At 42.1% G+C, this 14393-nt stretch overlaps 1 protein-coding gene across 1 annotated transcript in view; it reads left to right on the top strand.

Moving 5' to 3' along the window:
• Nucleotides 1-14393, top strand: part of MYO5C (myosin VC) — a 157524-nt gene that overhangs the window by 75964 nt on the left and 67167 nt on the right. The window contains exons 11-16 of the mRNA XM_023539503.2: nucleotides 1583-1664; nucleotides 2900-3040; nucleotides 4489-4614; nucleotides 7018-7101; nucleotides 8737-8871; nucleotides 14141-14238. Of these exons, the coding sequence (XP_023395271.1) occupies nucleotides 1583-1664; nucleotides 2900-3040; nucleotides 4489-4614; nucleotides 7018-7101; nucleotides 8737-8871; nucleotides 14141-14238 (666 nt within the window). The remainder of the gene's footprint in view (nucleotides 1-1582; nucleotides 1665-2899; nucleotides 3041-4488; nucleotides 4615-7017; nucleotides 7102-8736; nucleotides 8872-14140; nucleotides 14239-14393) is intronic.

The raw sequence follows: 14393 nt of genomic DNA, 5'->3' as shown, positions 1-14393 counted from the left end.
TGTCATAGATAATGTGTATCTGGCATTTTAAATAACAGGTTTAGGTCTTTCTATGGGTTTTGACCTTCAGCTCTGTGTGCCCTTTCCTAGGTAGTGGGGGCCCAAGGGACAGGAAAATAATCACTGATGTTTGATACTCCATTTCTACTCCAGAAAGCCCTGCCTTTGGACCAGCTGTGGTCTTGGAGCACTGTGAGGTCCTTGACTCTCCCCAAGCCCAGCCCTGGCCCATCAAAATGACCAGCCAGGCCTCTGGATCCCTGAGGTCACATGTAGAATGAAGTTGACAATGCTGTTTGGGCTCCTCTCCAGCTCCCAGCCACCCTGGAGCTGTTGAGAGAACAGCCCAGACCCTTCTCTTGCCCCAGAATTATAAACTGACTCTCAGGGAACCGTGGTGAGAACTGGCAGAATGGCAGGAACCTCTCAGAATGGCAGGATTGGAGCAATTAGGAACAAAGGCTTTGGAGATGTGCGGAGCATTTCCTGCACCACTTGCTGGCGGCTGGTCAGTGCCTTCTTCTCTGACTATCATCTGTAACAGTGGGGTCGCAGCAGTCCTCTACATAGGGTGGCTTTAGGGTAAAGTGAGGTGATGCACATAAATGCTAATTTAGCTCACAGCAAGCTTTCCCTCAGCAGGACTGCTTGTCTGGCCAGGTGGTACAGTTTGGTAGCTGGGTTTCATTTGACCCACATCATGTTTCTCAAAGCTGGAGAGTTTCCATCAAAGTCCAGATTTCTGCCTTCTCTCGAGAATCCTCGGGTGCTCTAACATTCTGACCTGCATTAACCCATGGTCACAGCTGGCTGGAGCTGAGCAGCAGCTGCCCTTTTGGACACTAGAATTTGGCACAGGCCCCACACCACATGCTGTTGTATTATGTCCAGCCTCTTGTCCATTTCTGTCACCTGCCAGTCACCTGCGAGGCTTCACTAGGCTCTTGAGTTTGTAACTCCTGGGCAACTAGAGACAGCTATTTGGAAGCCTGGGAACAGTGGCAGGGCCATGTCTGTCTCATGCAGGATGGGATCTACTGGGCATTGATGCCCTTGGCCTTTTCCTCCAAGAACTTGTAAGCACCCCTTGAGGAGGCAAAACTCCCTCCTTTCCTTCAAGGGGTAAGGAGTGGGGGAACAGAAAACTGTACTTCTTTTTCATTTAAAGCACAAATGTCAGTCAGGCAGGCTCACAGCTGAGCTCTGACACTAACTTCAGTAAGCTCCTTACCCTCTCAGAGTCTTGGTTTCCTCATCTATAAAGTGAAGGTAAAAATACTGGTCTTAGCATGGTCGTAGAATTAAATGAAACACCATTTTGTGGCATGCCTATTAAAACACTTGGATCGTGGTAGGTGTTTTGTACAGACCAGATTTCTTCCTGCCCCCTGGAAAAGGATAATTTAAAAACTGACTGCTCATATATTATAAATATAACTCAAGCTTTGAGTTATATTTAAAACTTGCAGAAAATATAGCAAACTTTTAAGCCTCTAAAGTTTGTCTAAAAAATATTTACCTGTAAATGAATGCATATGTCCTTCTTCAAGTTATATTTTAACTTTTTTAAACTGTATTTCAGTTTTGAAACCTTTGATGTGAACAGCTTTGAACAGTTTTGCATCAATTATGCTAATGAAAAATTGCAACAGCAGTTTAACCTGGTAGGTGACCTTTCTGCCTCCTTGAAACCACTTCCCTCAGGGTATGTGTGTGTGAGAGAGAACAAGCGAGAGACAAGAGCATGGGAAGAGGGGCTTGGTCAGGCTTCTTCAAAACCCGATTTTTCAGGGAGTCACTCGCTGAGTCACTGCACCACTTTGTGGCCATGGATTGAAATTGTACCTACTTGTCCCCCCATTGTGCCTTTTGTGAGCCACCTGCCAATTTCAGCTTCTGTTCCACACCTGCCACCCTTGGATCCAGGGCATCTGTGCAGACAGACAAAACTACTTAGTTGTCTGAAGGCTCACATTCCTGGAAACTTCTGTATCTTTGCATCTGTTGCTTTCTCTGCCTTAATACACCTGTCCTTGCTTTATCTCTTTCTCTCCACCTGGCCAACTCCTGCTTATCCTTTGAAGGCTTCCTCATCGAGCCTTCCCTGATACCTCCCTGCCTCTTCTGGGCTAGGAAATCTCCCTACATGCTTGCCACTGACTAGTCTCTCTGCCTCCAGGCTTGCCCTCCTTGGTGGGTGCTCCCCGCCCTTCGCCGGGTCCCGCACACTCCCCCTCCCCACGCCCCTAGGAGAAGGCTATAGTGGCTGAATTCTCTATGGAAGATGTGCCTGTCTTGCGCAGTCTTATCACCATCCAGTCATAATTGTGCTCTACCTGTACAGCCTCATTCAGTTATCAACCACTAATTGAACTCACTGAGCTCCTGGCTGCTCTCCTCACCTCCCACCCCCCCTACCCCCCACCTGCCAGGCATATTCATTCAGCCTCCAGGATGAGCCTGAGCCAGGCCTCTGGAAGCATCCCTGATAACCTTATGGCTGAACAAGCGATGAACAAAAATTTCCAAGTTGTCCTCTCACATGGCCCCACAGCCAGCATTCTCAAATGGGCTGGCCCCCCACCCAGCAAAGCTGCTTCCAGCCAGAGAGGCTACGTCTGTTCTTGGGTGGGATGATGCTGTAACCAGGAAGCCTCAGGTAGGGAGGGGCTGCAGGACACGCTGAGGCCGTGCAGGCTGGGGTAAGTGGCTGGGATCTCATACTGGGGTGTAGGAGCCCACTGACATCGCCCATGCTAGAAAGCCAGCAGTCTCCTTGCTTAAACACAAACATCACAAATCAGTAATTTATCTGCTTTTTCCAGCGGCTTTTGTTTACTCTCTGGTAGCACACTTTACTGCTCTGTTTTACTTTGCATGTTAACTTGTGGAATCCTAGCACGTCTTTAAACTTGAACAAGAAGAGTATATGAAGGAAGGTATCCCTTGGACGCTGATAGATTTTTATGACAACCAACCAGTTATTGACCTGATTGAAGCAAAAATGGGCATTTTGGACTTACTGGATGAAGAATGCTTGGTAAATTTTCAAAATAATTGCTTTTGAATAGTACCAGATGAGCATATTGCAAAGTGGATTTTTTTTTCCAATGGATATGTCAAGTCCTAATGTGTTACTCACCTGGTTGGACATTAATGCTAGGACAGTAATCCATAGCTGTAACCCCCCTCAGCATGTACCAGCCTATACCACCCTTAGGTAATGTGCACAACCTCTTAAGTAATGTCCAACTAGGATGCGCCCTTGGAGGCTGCCCCTAGGTGTAGGTAGAGTAGACATGGACACAGCAAGTGACTCCACTCCGGCTGTTTATGACTAATAAGAATAGAGTTTTCTTTTACTTCTGATCCTTGTGAGTCATCAGAAGGTGTAGCTGAAAAAGCAACATCATATGATTTGTGAGAAGAGGGCTCTAGGAGTTTCTTTTAATTTCCCTCTGGGAGGAGCAACTTTGCCGTGGGTCAGCTGGCAGTGTCCCTCATGGGGCCATGGGAGAAAATCATCTCTTGGAGATTATTAATTTTTTTTTGTTTGTCTGAAGGTTATATTTTGAGGCTCAAACATGGATTTTGTTTCTTTTCTGTAGATTTATATGTATAAAAATGATTATAATGTTAAAGACTTACGGATTTTTCCTTCTAGAATTTTCAATTCCATGATTCTTTTCATGATTTAACCTTCCTGGTGCCTCCCAAACTTCAACTGACAAAGTAGTATAAGATCAAAGGAATAGCATCAGGGCCAAGCATTCTGATCTACAGGCAGTGAGGTGGCCTCTAGGAAATATTTGTCTACTCAGATGTTCCGTAGGTGAGCGGTGTCATCAAGAAGTAATGCAAGAGTTATTCTGACAAATGGGGTATTGGATTCACTGAGTCTGGGCTCAGTGAATCCAGTAGTTTCAAAATCATCAGTATGAAGAATAAGTGTTACAGCTAGCTTAATTTGAGGAGGTAAGATCCTAGTTCAAGGAGGTAGTTAAATAGGCAGTAAAACAAAAGAAAACTCCTCCTGAAGTGGAATCTGGGGTGGTAGGGATAGGGGGTGATGGGTGCTGGGGACTACAGTTAAGAGCCAGTCTTTTGCCATTCAAATGAGAATATATTCATGTAATGGAATCCATGCTTTAATTTCCCTGAGATGTCTTTGGAGAGCAAATAACTGCCAATTTTGGAGAAATAGAATTCTTCATTCTTAATTTATTTTACGGTCATTTTCTTTAAGTTTAAAACTTTTTGTTCTTCTAAAAGGTCGTTAATGTACCCATTTCAATTTCACCCTAAAGATTGTTAAGATCAAGGAAAGATTTATGCCTAGAGTTGCTAAAAAAGGGATTGTGGGTCTACCACAGTTCACTCAGAGTGTCAGGTAGTCTTGTTTTCTTAAAATGAATGTGTTTCCTTACCTCTAATAATCTTTCATCTCTAGTTTTGTTACTTGCCGTTTGGTTTGCTTTTGCTTTCCAGCTCCCACATGGAACTGACGAAAACTGGCTTCAAAAGCTGTATAATAATTTTGTCAGCAAAAACACCTTGTTTGAAAAACCCAGAATGTCCAGTACATCTTTCATCATCCAGCACTTTGCTGATAAGGTACCAATGCTGTCTGCCCCAGAGCCAGAGCTGTTTCCTAAGAAGAGCAGGCAGGACATGGACTTTTGCAGTTGGATTCAAACTCACACTCACATGTAGCTGTGAGGAAGGACACATTCTGTCTTAGTCAGGGTTCTTTAGAGAAACAGCCAGTGAGGTGTGTGTACATGTATGTATGCAGCAAGAGAGAGACTGGTTAATTTACTTCAAGGGATTGGCTCACACAATTGTGGGGGCTGGGAAGTCCAAAATCTGTAGGTCAGACAGCAGGCTGGAGATTTCTGCAGGCTTACGTCTCAAAATCCATAGGTCAGGAAATGGGAAGGGTGCAGAGTTGAGAGGGAGACACACACACAGTAGACAGGTATCTGCCAAATTATTTATAGTCCAAAGGCAGGCCACACCCTAAGGAACTCCCCTGTCAACTGATTGATTAATTATATTACATTCAATTACATTAATGAAGGTGATTACATCACAGCACCTAGTCTAATGTTTGGCAATACCACTGGGAACAGTAGCCTAGCCAACGTGACACATAAAATTAATCATCACACCTATGATAGTGTGTGTGTTTAACATTTCTTAATGTGTTTTAATGACAAAATACATGAGCTTCAACTGTACTTCCTTAAAGATGTAAGTGTGCTATTAGTTGACCTCATTTTTAATTTTTAGAATTCATCAGTCTCTTATTAATTTGGAAAACCCAGCAGCATAGTGGTTAAGAGTTTGGCTGCTAACCAAAAGGTCAGCAGTTCATATCTACCAGGCACTCCTTGGAAACCCTAGGGAGCAGTTCTACTCTGTCCTACAGGGTTGCTATGAGTTGGAATCGACTCGACGGCAACAGGTTTGGGTTTTTTTCTTATTAATTTTTTTTCCCTATGAAATTGTAGTAGTCAAGACAGTGTAATTATTTCCTATGATGAAAGCTATATCTTTTTTTGGATTCTCCTTTTTTGTCAAACTAATGTATTTATTATAATGGTCACATAAGTTAACTTTTAGGAATCTTTATTTTTTTCCTTATATGTCTCCAATTTTTTATAAAGCAAATGTCAATTTTATAAAAAGAAAAAAAAGTCTTAAAAGTTACTATTCAGAAAGCTTAGAAAATAGGAGGAAAAAAAACAAAAATCACCATGACCACCTGCCCTAAATATCCGTTCTTATCTTATTTTTTTTTCATAAGGAAGCTCCTACTACCCCCAGCTGCCCTCACCCCAGTGCCATTTCCCAGTTGGGCATTGCTCTAGTGGCCTAGCCTAGTGCCTGAGATCATGCGAATAGTCTGCAGGGTGGTCTGAATGCACATGACAGAGCCTGAGTATCGGGAGGGGAAGAGGACAACAACCTGGGAAGCTCTCTTAACGTTAATGGGCAAGAGGAGCACTGTTAACAGACAAGTTCCAGAACAGAGGCATATGAAATGAATGATGGTAAAACCCATTGCCGTTGAGTCAATTGCGACTCATAGTGACCCTATAGTACAGAGTAGAACTGCCGCATAGGGTTTCCAAGGAATGGCTGAGTGGTTTCAAACTGCTCATCTTTTGGTTTGCATCCATAACTCTTAGCCACTGCGCCAGTCAAATTATATTTTCTAGTTAGTACCCTTTATAATTTCAGGGTTCTGGTCCCATGGGGAAAAGGAAAAAAAAATCAGACTTCATAAAAAGCATTTCCAGGGCCTCTCTTGATAGTACATAGTTCTGTACACTTAATTCTTTTCAACTACACGTCCAAGAAGTTCTTCTTAACAGAACTCTGCAGCATTTTGAGTGGATTGTGGATTAGTGACTCATAGCGACTCTATAGGACAGAGTAGAACTGCCCCATAGAGTTTCCAAGGAGCGCCTGGTGGATTTGAACTGCCGAACCTTTGGTTTGCAGCCATAGCACTTAACCGCTACACCACCAGGGTTTCCAACAAATGTGATCAGATTGACCTTGAAGGAACAGACGCAGCCTGCTGGATTCGAACTGCCGGCCTTTGTGTCACAGCCGTAGCTCTTAACCACTACACCTATGAGTTGGAATCGACTCGACGACACTGGGTTTGGGTGTTTTGTTTTGTTTTTTTTTGGTGGATTAGTGAGAAGACACCGCACACACTGTAAGATTGGCTCAGATTCTCAGTTTAATTAGCTGAAGAAAAAAAATTGTATTCAAAGTGATAGGCCAGTGAGAAATGCGAGGCGGGGGAGGTGGAGCTGGCTCTTCTCATATCTCTAAACTCACGTGTGTTGGAGTTGCTGGATAAACAGAAACTAAATATCCTATTGTAAGATTGCCCTTTATTGCTCATTCTTAAAAAGGGGAAAAGAAAAGAAACTAGTGGGACTTCAATGCTGCCTGCTTCTGCCTCTGTTGAAACAGTTTATTCCATTCTTTCCATAGGTAGAGTATAAATGTGAAGGTTTCCTTGAGAAGAACAGAGACACCGTCTATGACATGCTGGTTGAAATACTGAGAACAAGCAAGGTTTGTAAAGTGCTGAGAGGTAATTCATGGTATTCACCGTGTAACTGGCATAGGTCTAGATGTGTGTCAGGAAGGAGTAAGAAGTGTGTGTGTGTGTATGTGCACGTGTGTGTGGGTGTGCACAGATGTGTGTGTATATGCATATGTATATGTTTGTTCACTCTCTGGGGAGTGGCAAGTTGTAGTTCATACCTACAAAAAAATAACTATTTTTAGAATTGGTATTGAAGTATTTTTCTAGCTTCTGAAAGCATGTAAATCTCCACTATATGGAAAATCATAAATCAAATGTGCAGGTGCCAGAGAGGAAAGGATAGCTAATACGACCGTTTAAAGAATCACAACTTGCATTTTATTCACTCATTCACAAATATTTATATAGCACCTGCCACATCCCCAGCACTGTCCTAGATTCTGGCAGTACAAAAGTAAGCAAGGGAGACAGGGTTCCTGCCCTCTTGAGGAGTGACATAACCTTAAACACATAAACATGCAATGATAGGTACTGCTAAGCAAGTGAGGAAAAACAAAGCAAGACAGAGAATGAGGGCCGTAGGCACGGGAGTGCAGCTTTTGTTCTGTATGATGAATTGTGTTACCAAAAGAATGATTTCGTGCTTTTTCCTTTCCACTTCAAACATTTCTTTATTAAATTTTGAGAATAAGAATATTTCATACATGATAACAAGCCTTGACTTCTGTGAAGATTTGCTTATTAGATTTGTCTGTTTCTTTCTAAAAGAACCAGGCCTTTGCTAATGTTCAGGTGTTTTGACAGCTTCCAAATGAGCATGGGCACCTCTGCTAATGATCATAAATCAGCCACAGGCTGTGATAACTTCAATTATTCCAACAGATTTATGACAGGGAATTCAATGTAGAAATGCCCTGCATCTCGTATACAAAATTACTTGACTTAATTTGCCAGCTATTTACTCATCCCCACGCTTGCCCTGGATCTAGTCTGGAAGATGAACACAGATTGTGTTGAAGTACAGATGGGTCTTTCCATGAAGCGCACATGCTAATAGAGATGTGGGAATTTCAGGTTCCCTGATTCCACTGTGGCACACAGGGGTGCATTAGGCAGGGATTCTGCCATAAAGATTACCATTGTCTATTTTAAAAGTAAAAAAGATGAGATTCCTTTAAGAGAGAAGAAAAGACATTTAAAGAAATAACCTTAAAAAAGGTACAAATAAAGTGCAACAGTTTAGAGGAAGTTGGGGTAAATTCATGCTGGAGATCCAGGGAAGATGTCATGAATGGGTGGGGCTGGGGGACGTTTTAACAGATGCTTGATTGATGGGAAGAGTTTGGGTCTGCAGAGAGGAGATTCCAGGTGGAGAAATGATGTGAGCCAAGGCACGGAGGTAGGAATAATAAATGTTTCCCCTTTTCTGCCTCTTTGTCATTTGCAGTTTTCCTGTCTGTTCCCATTCCTGGGAAAGAAGGCCTGAGTCCTCACTAGTGAGGACGGTCCCCTTGTGGGTAATTGAGATTTGGCCATAGAGAGTAGCTGAGGCCAGTACTTTGCTCCACTGTTTAGATGGGGTTGTTGTGACCATTCATCTGACTTGTGCTGAGGACTGTGGGCAAACACTTGGGCATTGAAATCCTCTCTGTTCCTTCCAGTTTCACCTCTGTGCCAATTTTTTTAAAGAAAATCCAGTTCCGTCTTCCCTGTTTGGTTCAACGATCACAGTTAAATCTGCAAAACAAGTCATCAAGCCAAACAGCAAGCATTTCCGGACCACAGTTGGGACCAAGGTATGAAGAAGGCATCTGAGGGTGAGGGGCCGAGGGTGCAGACCATGCCCTGGAGAACAGGCACTCATGGGACCTACATTCCAGGCCACAACACAGGCTCTGGGCTTCTTTAGATCTCAAGTACACACTAATGCAGAGAAAAGAAGGTCTGTGATCATAACTCACCCTCCACGATGGTGCACACCTGAGCACACTGCACCTTGGCACAGTGACATGATTTGCAATGTTTGCTGTTATTTGGGACCATTAGACAGAGCAGCATCCTGTCTAGAACATTGGGCAGTTTCACTCCATGCCTAATAAACACAGTTGTGGATTGAAACCCTTCCTGGTAGATTTTTGTGCATGAATTCATTCTTCCTCCTTTTTTTTTTTTATTGTACTTTAAGTGAAAGTTTACAATTCAAGTCAGTTTCTCATACAAAAACTTACATACACATTGTTATGTGACATTAGTTTCCCTCCCTGCAATGTGACAGCACACTCCTTCTCTCTACCCTGTATTTCCCATGTGGATTCAACCAGCTCCTGTCCCCCTCTGCCTTCTCATCTCACGTCTAGACAGGAGCTGTCCACGTAGTCTCATGTGTCTACTTGAGCTAAGAAGTGCACTCCTCACCAGTATCATTTTATATCTTATAGTCCAGCCTAATCTTTGCCTGAAGAATTGGCTTCAAGAATGGTTTTAGTTTTGGGCTAACAGAGAGTCTGGGGGCCATGACCTCTGTGGTCCCTCCAGTCTCAGTCAGACCATTAAGTGTGGTCTCTTTACTAAAATTTGAGTTCTGCCAACAGATACATAGACCAATGGAACAGAATTGAGAATCCAGACATAAATCCATCCATATATGAGCAGCTGATATTTGACAAAGGCCCAAAGTCAGTTAAATGGGGAAAAGACAGTCTCTTTAACAAATGGCGCTGGCATAACTGGATATCCATCTGCAAAAAAAATGAAACAAGACCCATACCTCACACCATGCACAAAAGCTAACTCAAAATGGATCAAAGACATAAAAATATAAAATCTAAAATGGTAAAGATCATGGAAGAAAAAATAGAGACAATGCTAGGAGCCCTAATACATGGCATAAACAGTATACAAAACATTACTAACAATGCAGAAGAGAAACCAGATAACTGGGAGCTCCTAAAAATCAAACACCTATACTCATCCAAAGACCTCACCAAAAGAGTAAAAAGATTACCTACAGACTGGGGAAAAGTTTTTAGCTATGATATTTCTGATCAGCGCCTGATCTCTAAAATCTACATGATACTACAAAAACTCAACTACAAAAAGACAACCCAATTGAAAAATGGGCAAAAGATATGAACAGACACTTCACTAAAGAAGACATTCAGATAGCTAACAGATACATGAGGAAATGCTCACAATCATTAGCCATTAGAGAAATGCAAATCAAAACTACAATGAGATTCCATCTCAATCCAACAAGGCTGGCATTAATCCAAAATAACAAATGTTGGAGAGGTTACGGAGAGACTGGAACACTTATACACTGCTGGTGGGAATGTAAAATGGTACAACCGCTTTGGAAATTGATTTGGTGCTTCCTTAAAAAGCTAGAAATAGAACTACCATACGATCCAGCAATCCCACTCCTTGGAATATCACCTAGAGAAATAAGAGCCTTCACAAGAATAGATATATGTACACCCATGTTCATTGCAGCACTGTTTACAATAGCAAAAAGCTGGAAGCAACCAAGGTGCCCATCAATGGATGAATGGATAAATAAATTATGGTATATTCACGCAATGGAATACTACACATCAGTAAAGAACAATGATGAGTCCATGAAACTTTTCATAACATGGAGGAATCTGGAAGACATTAAAACCAAAAACCAAACCCAGTGCCGTCAAGTCAATTCTGACCTATAACGACCTTATAGGACAGAGTGGAACTGCCCCAGAGTGTTTCCAAGGAGCGCCGGGCAGATCCGAACTGCCAACTCTTTGGTTAGCAGCCGTAGCACTTAACCACTATGCCACCAGGGTTTCTGGAAGACATTATGCTGAGTGAAAATTAGTCAGTTGCAAAAGGACAAATATTGTATAAGACCACTATTATATCAACTGGAGAAAGAGTTTAAATGGAGAAGAAAATATTCTTTGATGGTTATGAGAGAGGGGAGGTAGGGAGGGAGGCAGGGAGAGGGGTTTTCACTAATTAGACAGTAGATAAGAACTTTTTTTTTTTTTTTTAAGAACTATTTTAGGTGACGGGAAAGACAACATACAATACAGGAGAGGTAAACACAAGTGGACTAAACCAAAAGCAAAGAAGTTTCCTGAATAAACTGAATGCTTCAAAGGCCAGTGTAGCAGGGGTGGGGGCTTGGGGACCATGGTTTCAGGGGACATCTAAGTCAATTGGAATAATAAAATCTATTAAGAAAACATTCTGCATCCCACTTTAAAGAGTGGCGTCTGGGGTCTTAAATGCTATCAAGTGGCCATCTAAGATGCATCAATTGGTCTCAACCCACCTGGAGCAAGGAAGAATGAAGAACACCAAAGACACAAGGTAAATATGAGCCCAAGAGACAGAAAGGGCTACATAAACCAGAGACTACATCAGCCTGAGACCAGAAGAGCTAGATGGGGCCCAGGTACAACCGATGACTGCCCTGACAGGGAACACAACAGAGAACTGCTGAGGGAGCAGGAGAGCAGTGGGATGCAAACCCCAAATTCTCGTAAAAAGACCAGACTTAATGGTCAGACTGAGACTAGAAGAACCCGAGACATCATGGTCCGAAAGCCAACTCTTCAGACAGGGATTGGACTGGACTATGGAAAGCCCTGGTGAAGAACGAGCTTTTTGGATCAAGTAGACACATGAGACTATGTTGGCATCTCCTGTCTGGAGAGGGGATGAGAGGACAGAGGGGGCCAGAAGCTAGCCAAATGGACATGAGGAGAGAGAGTGGAGGGAAGGAGTGTGCTGTCTCATTAGGGGGAGAGAAATTAGGAGTGTATAGCAAAGTGTATATAAATTTTTGTATGAGAGACTGACTTGATTTGTAAACTTTCACTTAAAGCACAATAAAAATTAATTAAAAAAACAATATGACTTCTGCATCCCACTTTTCCCCTGCTCCATCAGGTATTCTCTGTTGTGTTTCCTGTCAGGGCAGTCATTGGTGGTAGCCAGGCATCATCTAGTTCTTCCAGTCTCAGGCTAATGGAGTCTCTGGTTTATGTGGCCCTTTCTTTCTCTTGGGCTCATATTTTCCTTGTGTCTTTGGTGTTCTTCATTCTCTTTTGCTCCAGGTGGGTTGAGACCAATTGGTGCATCTTAGACGGCCGCTTGCTAACTTTTAAGACCCCAGACACCACTCACCAAAGTGAGATGCAGAACATTTTCTTAATACACTTTGTTATGCCAGTTGACCTAGATGTCCCCTGAAATCACAATCCCCAGACGCCCACCCCTGTTACTCTGTCTCTGGAAGTGTTTGTTGTATTCAGGAAACTTGTTAGCTTTTTGATTAGTCCAGCACTGACTTCACCTGCATTCTGTGCTGTCCTTCTCTTTGCCTAAAATAATCCTTGTCTATTATCCATTTAGTGACCACTCCTCTACCTCCTTCCCTCCCCACCCTAGTAACCATAAAAAATGTTTTCTTCTATGTTTAAACCTTTTCTTGAATTCTTATAATAGTGGTCTCATACAATATTTGTCCTTTTGTGACTGATTTCACTTAGCATATAATGCCTTCCAGATTCCTCCATGTTATGAGATGTTTCACAGCTTCTTCATTGTTCTTTATCTTTAGGTAGTATTCCATTGTGTGACTATACCGTAAGTTATCCATTCATCCGTTGATGGGCACCTTGGTTGCTTCCAACTTTTTGCTATTGTAAACAGTGCTGCAATGAACATGGGTGTACATATATCTATTCTTGTGAAGGCTCTTATTTCTCTAGGCGATATTCCAAGGAGTGGGGTTGCAGGATCGTATGGTAGTTCTATTTCTAGCTTTTTAAGGAAGCACCAAATCAATTTCCAAAGCGGTTGTACCATTTTACATTCCCACCAGCAGTGTATAAGTGTTCCAGTCTCTCCGTAACCTCTCCAACATTTGTTATTTTGGATTAATGCCAGCCTTGTTGGATTGAGATGGAATCTCATTGTAGTTTTGATTTGCATTTCTCTAATGGCTAATGAGCATGAGCATTTCCTCACGTATCTGTTAGCCACCTGAATGTCTTCTTCAATGAAATGCCTGTTTATATCCTTTGCCCATTTTTTAATTGGGTTATCTTTTTGTTGTTGAGGTTTTGCACTATCTTGTAGATTTTAGAGATTAGATGCTGATCAGATTTTTCATAGCCAAAAATTTTTTCCCAGTCTATAGGTAATCTTTTTACTCTTTTGGTGAAATCTTTGGATGAGCATAAATACTTGATTTTTAGGAGCTCCCAGTTATCTAGTTTCCCTTCTGGTGTTTGTGCATTGTTAGTAATGTTTCGTATATTGTTTATGCATGCATTAGGGCTCCTAGCATTGTCCCTATTTTTTCTTCCATGATCTTTATCGTTTTAGATTTTATATTTAGGTCTTTGATTCATTTTGAGTTAGCTTTTGTGCATGGTGTAAGGTATGGGTCTTGTTTCATTTTTTTGCAGATGGATATCCAGTTATGCCAGCACCATTTGTTAAAGAGACTGACTTTTCCCCATTTAACTGACTTTGGGCCTTTGTCAAATATCAGCTGCTCACAGGTGGATGGATTTACGTCTTGATCTTCCTCTTCTTGAGTGACACACCAGGGCTGGACATTTGGTTACTGTCTCAGTTCCCTAGTGCTACTGTGCAGTAATACAAGTGGGGGGCTTTTGAGAACAGATGTTTATTTTCTCACAGTTCTGGAGGCTAAAAGTCCAAATCAGGGTCTCAGCCTTGTTGATTCCTTCCTTGTCAGTAGTCCCAGGTGCTTCTTGGTTCTTTGGTGTTTCTTTGCTTGTAATTGATCCTCATGTGACATCTGTCTTCCCCAGTGTGAGTGTGTCTCTGTTCTGGTCTTTTATAACTCAGAAGTGATCCACACCACCCTGATATGACCTCATTAACATCACAAAAGAAATCCCCTATTTCAAAACAAGGTCATATTTACAGGTACAGGGGTTAGGACTTAACACATACTTTGGGGGACGCAATTCAATCCATAGCAATTACCTTGATCTAAACATTAAATTATCTCAAAACATTTGGGTCTCTGGCCTTGTTTCCTAGTTCCGCAGCTCTCTGAACTTACTTATGGAGACCCTCAATGTGACCACACCCCACTACGTCCGGTGCATCAAGCCAAACGATGAGAAATTATCCTTTGAGTAAGTATTCTTATGCAGCAGCAAAGGAAAACATGGAGAAAACAATATCCATTATGATGTTGTAGAGTTTGCTTACAATTGTCTTGAATTTAGTCTCTGTTTTTTTTTTTTTTTTTTTCTTTTTAATAATTTAAAACAACCTTGCCCTTACAAAT

Source organism: Loxodonta africana, chromosome 12 (assembly GCF_030014295.1).
Source record: "Loxodonta africana isolate mLoxAfr1 chromosome 12, mLoxAfr1.hap2, whole genome shotgun sequence".
Classification (NCBI taxonomy): domain Eukaryota; kingdom Metazoa; phylum Chordata; class Mammalia; order Proboscidea; family Elephantidae; genus Loxodonta; species Loxodonta africana.
The sequence above is the reverse complement of the archived record's forward strand: the minus strand, read 5'-3'. Positions and strand labels throughout refer to the sequence as shown.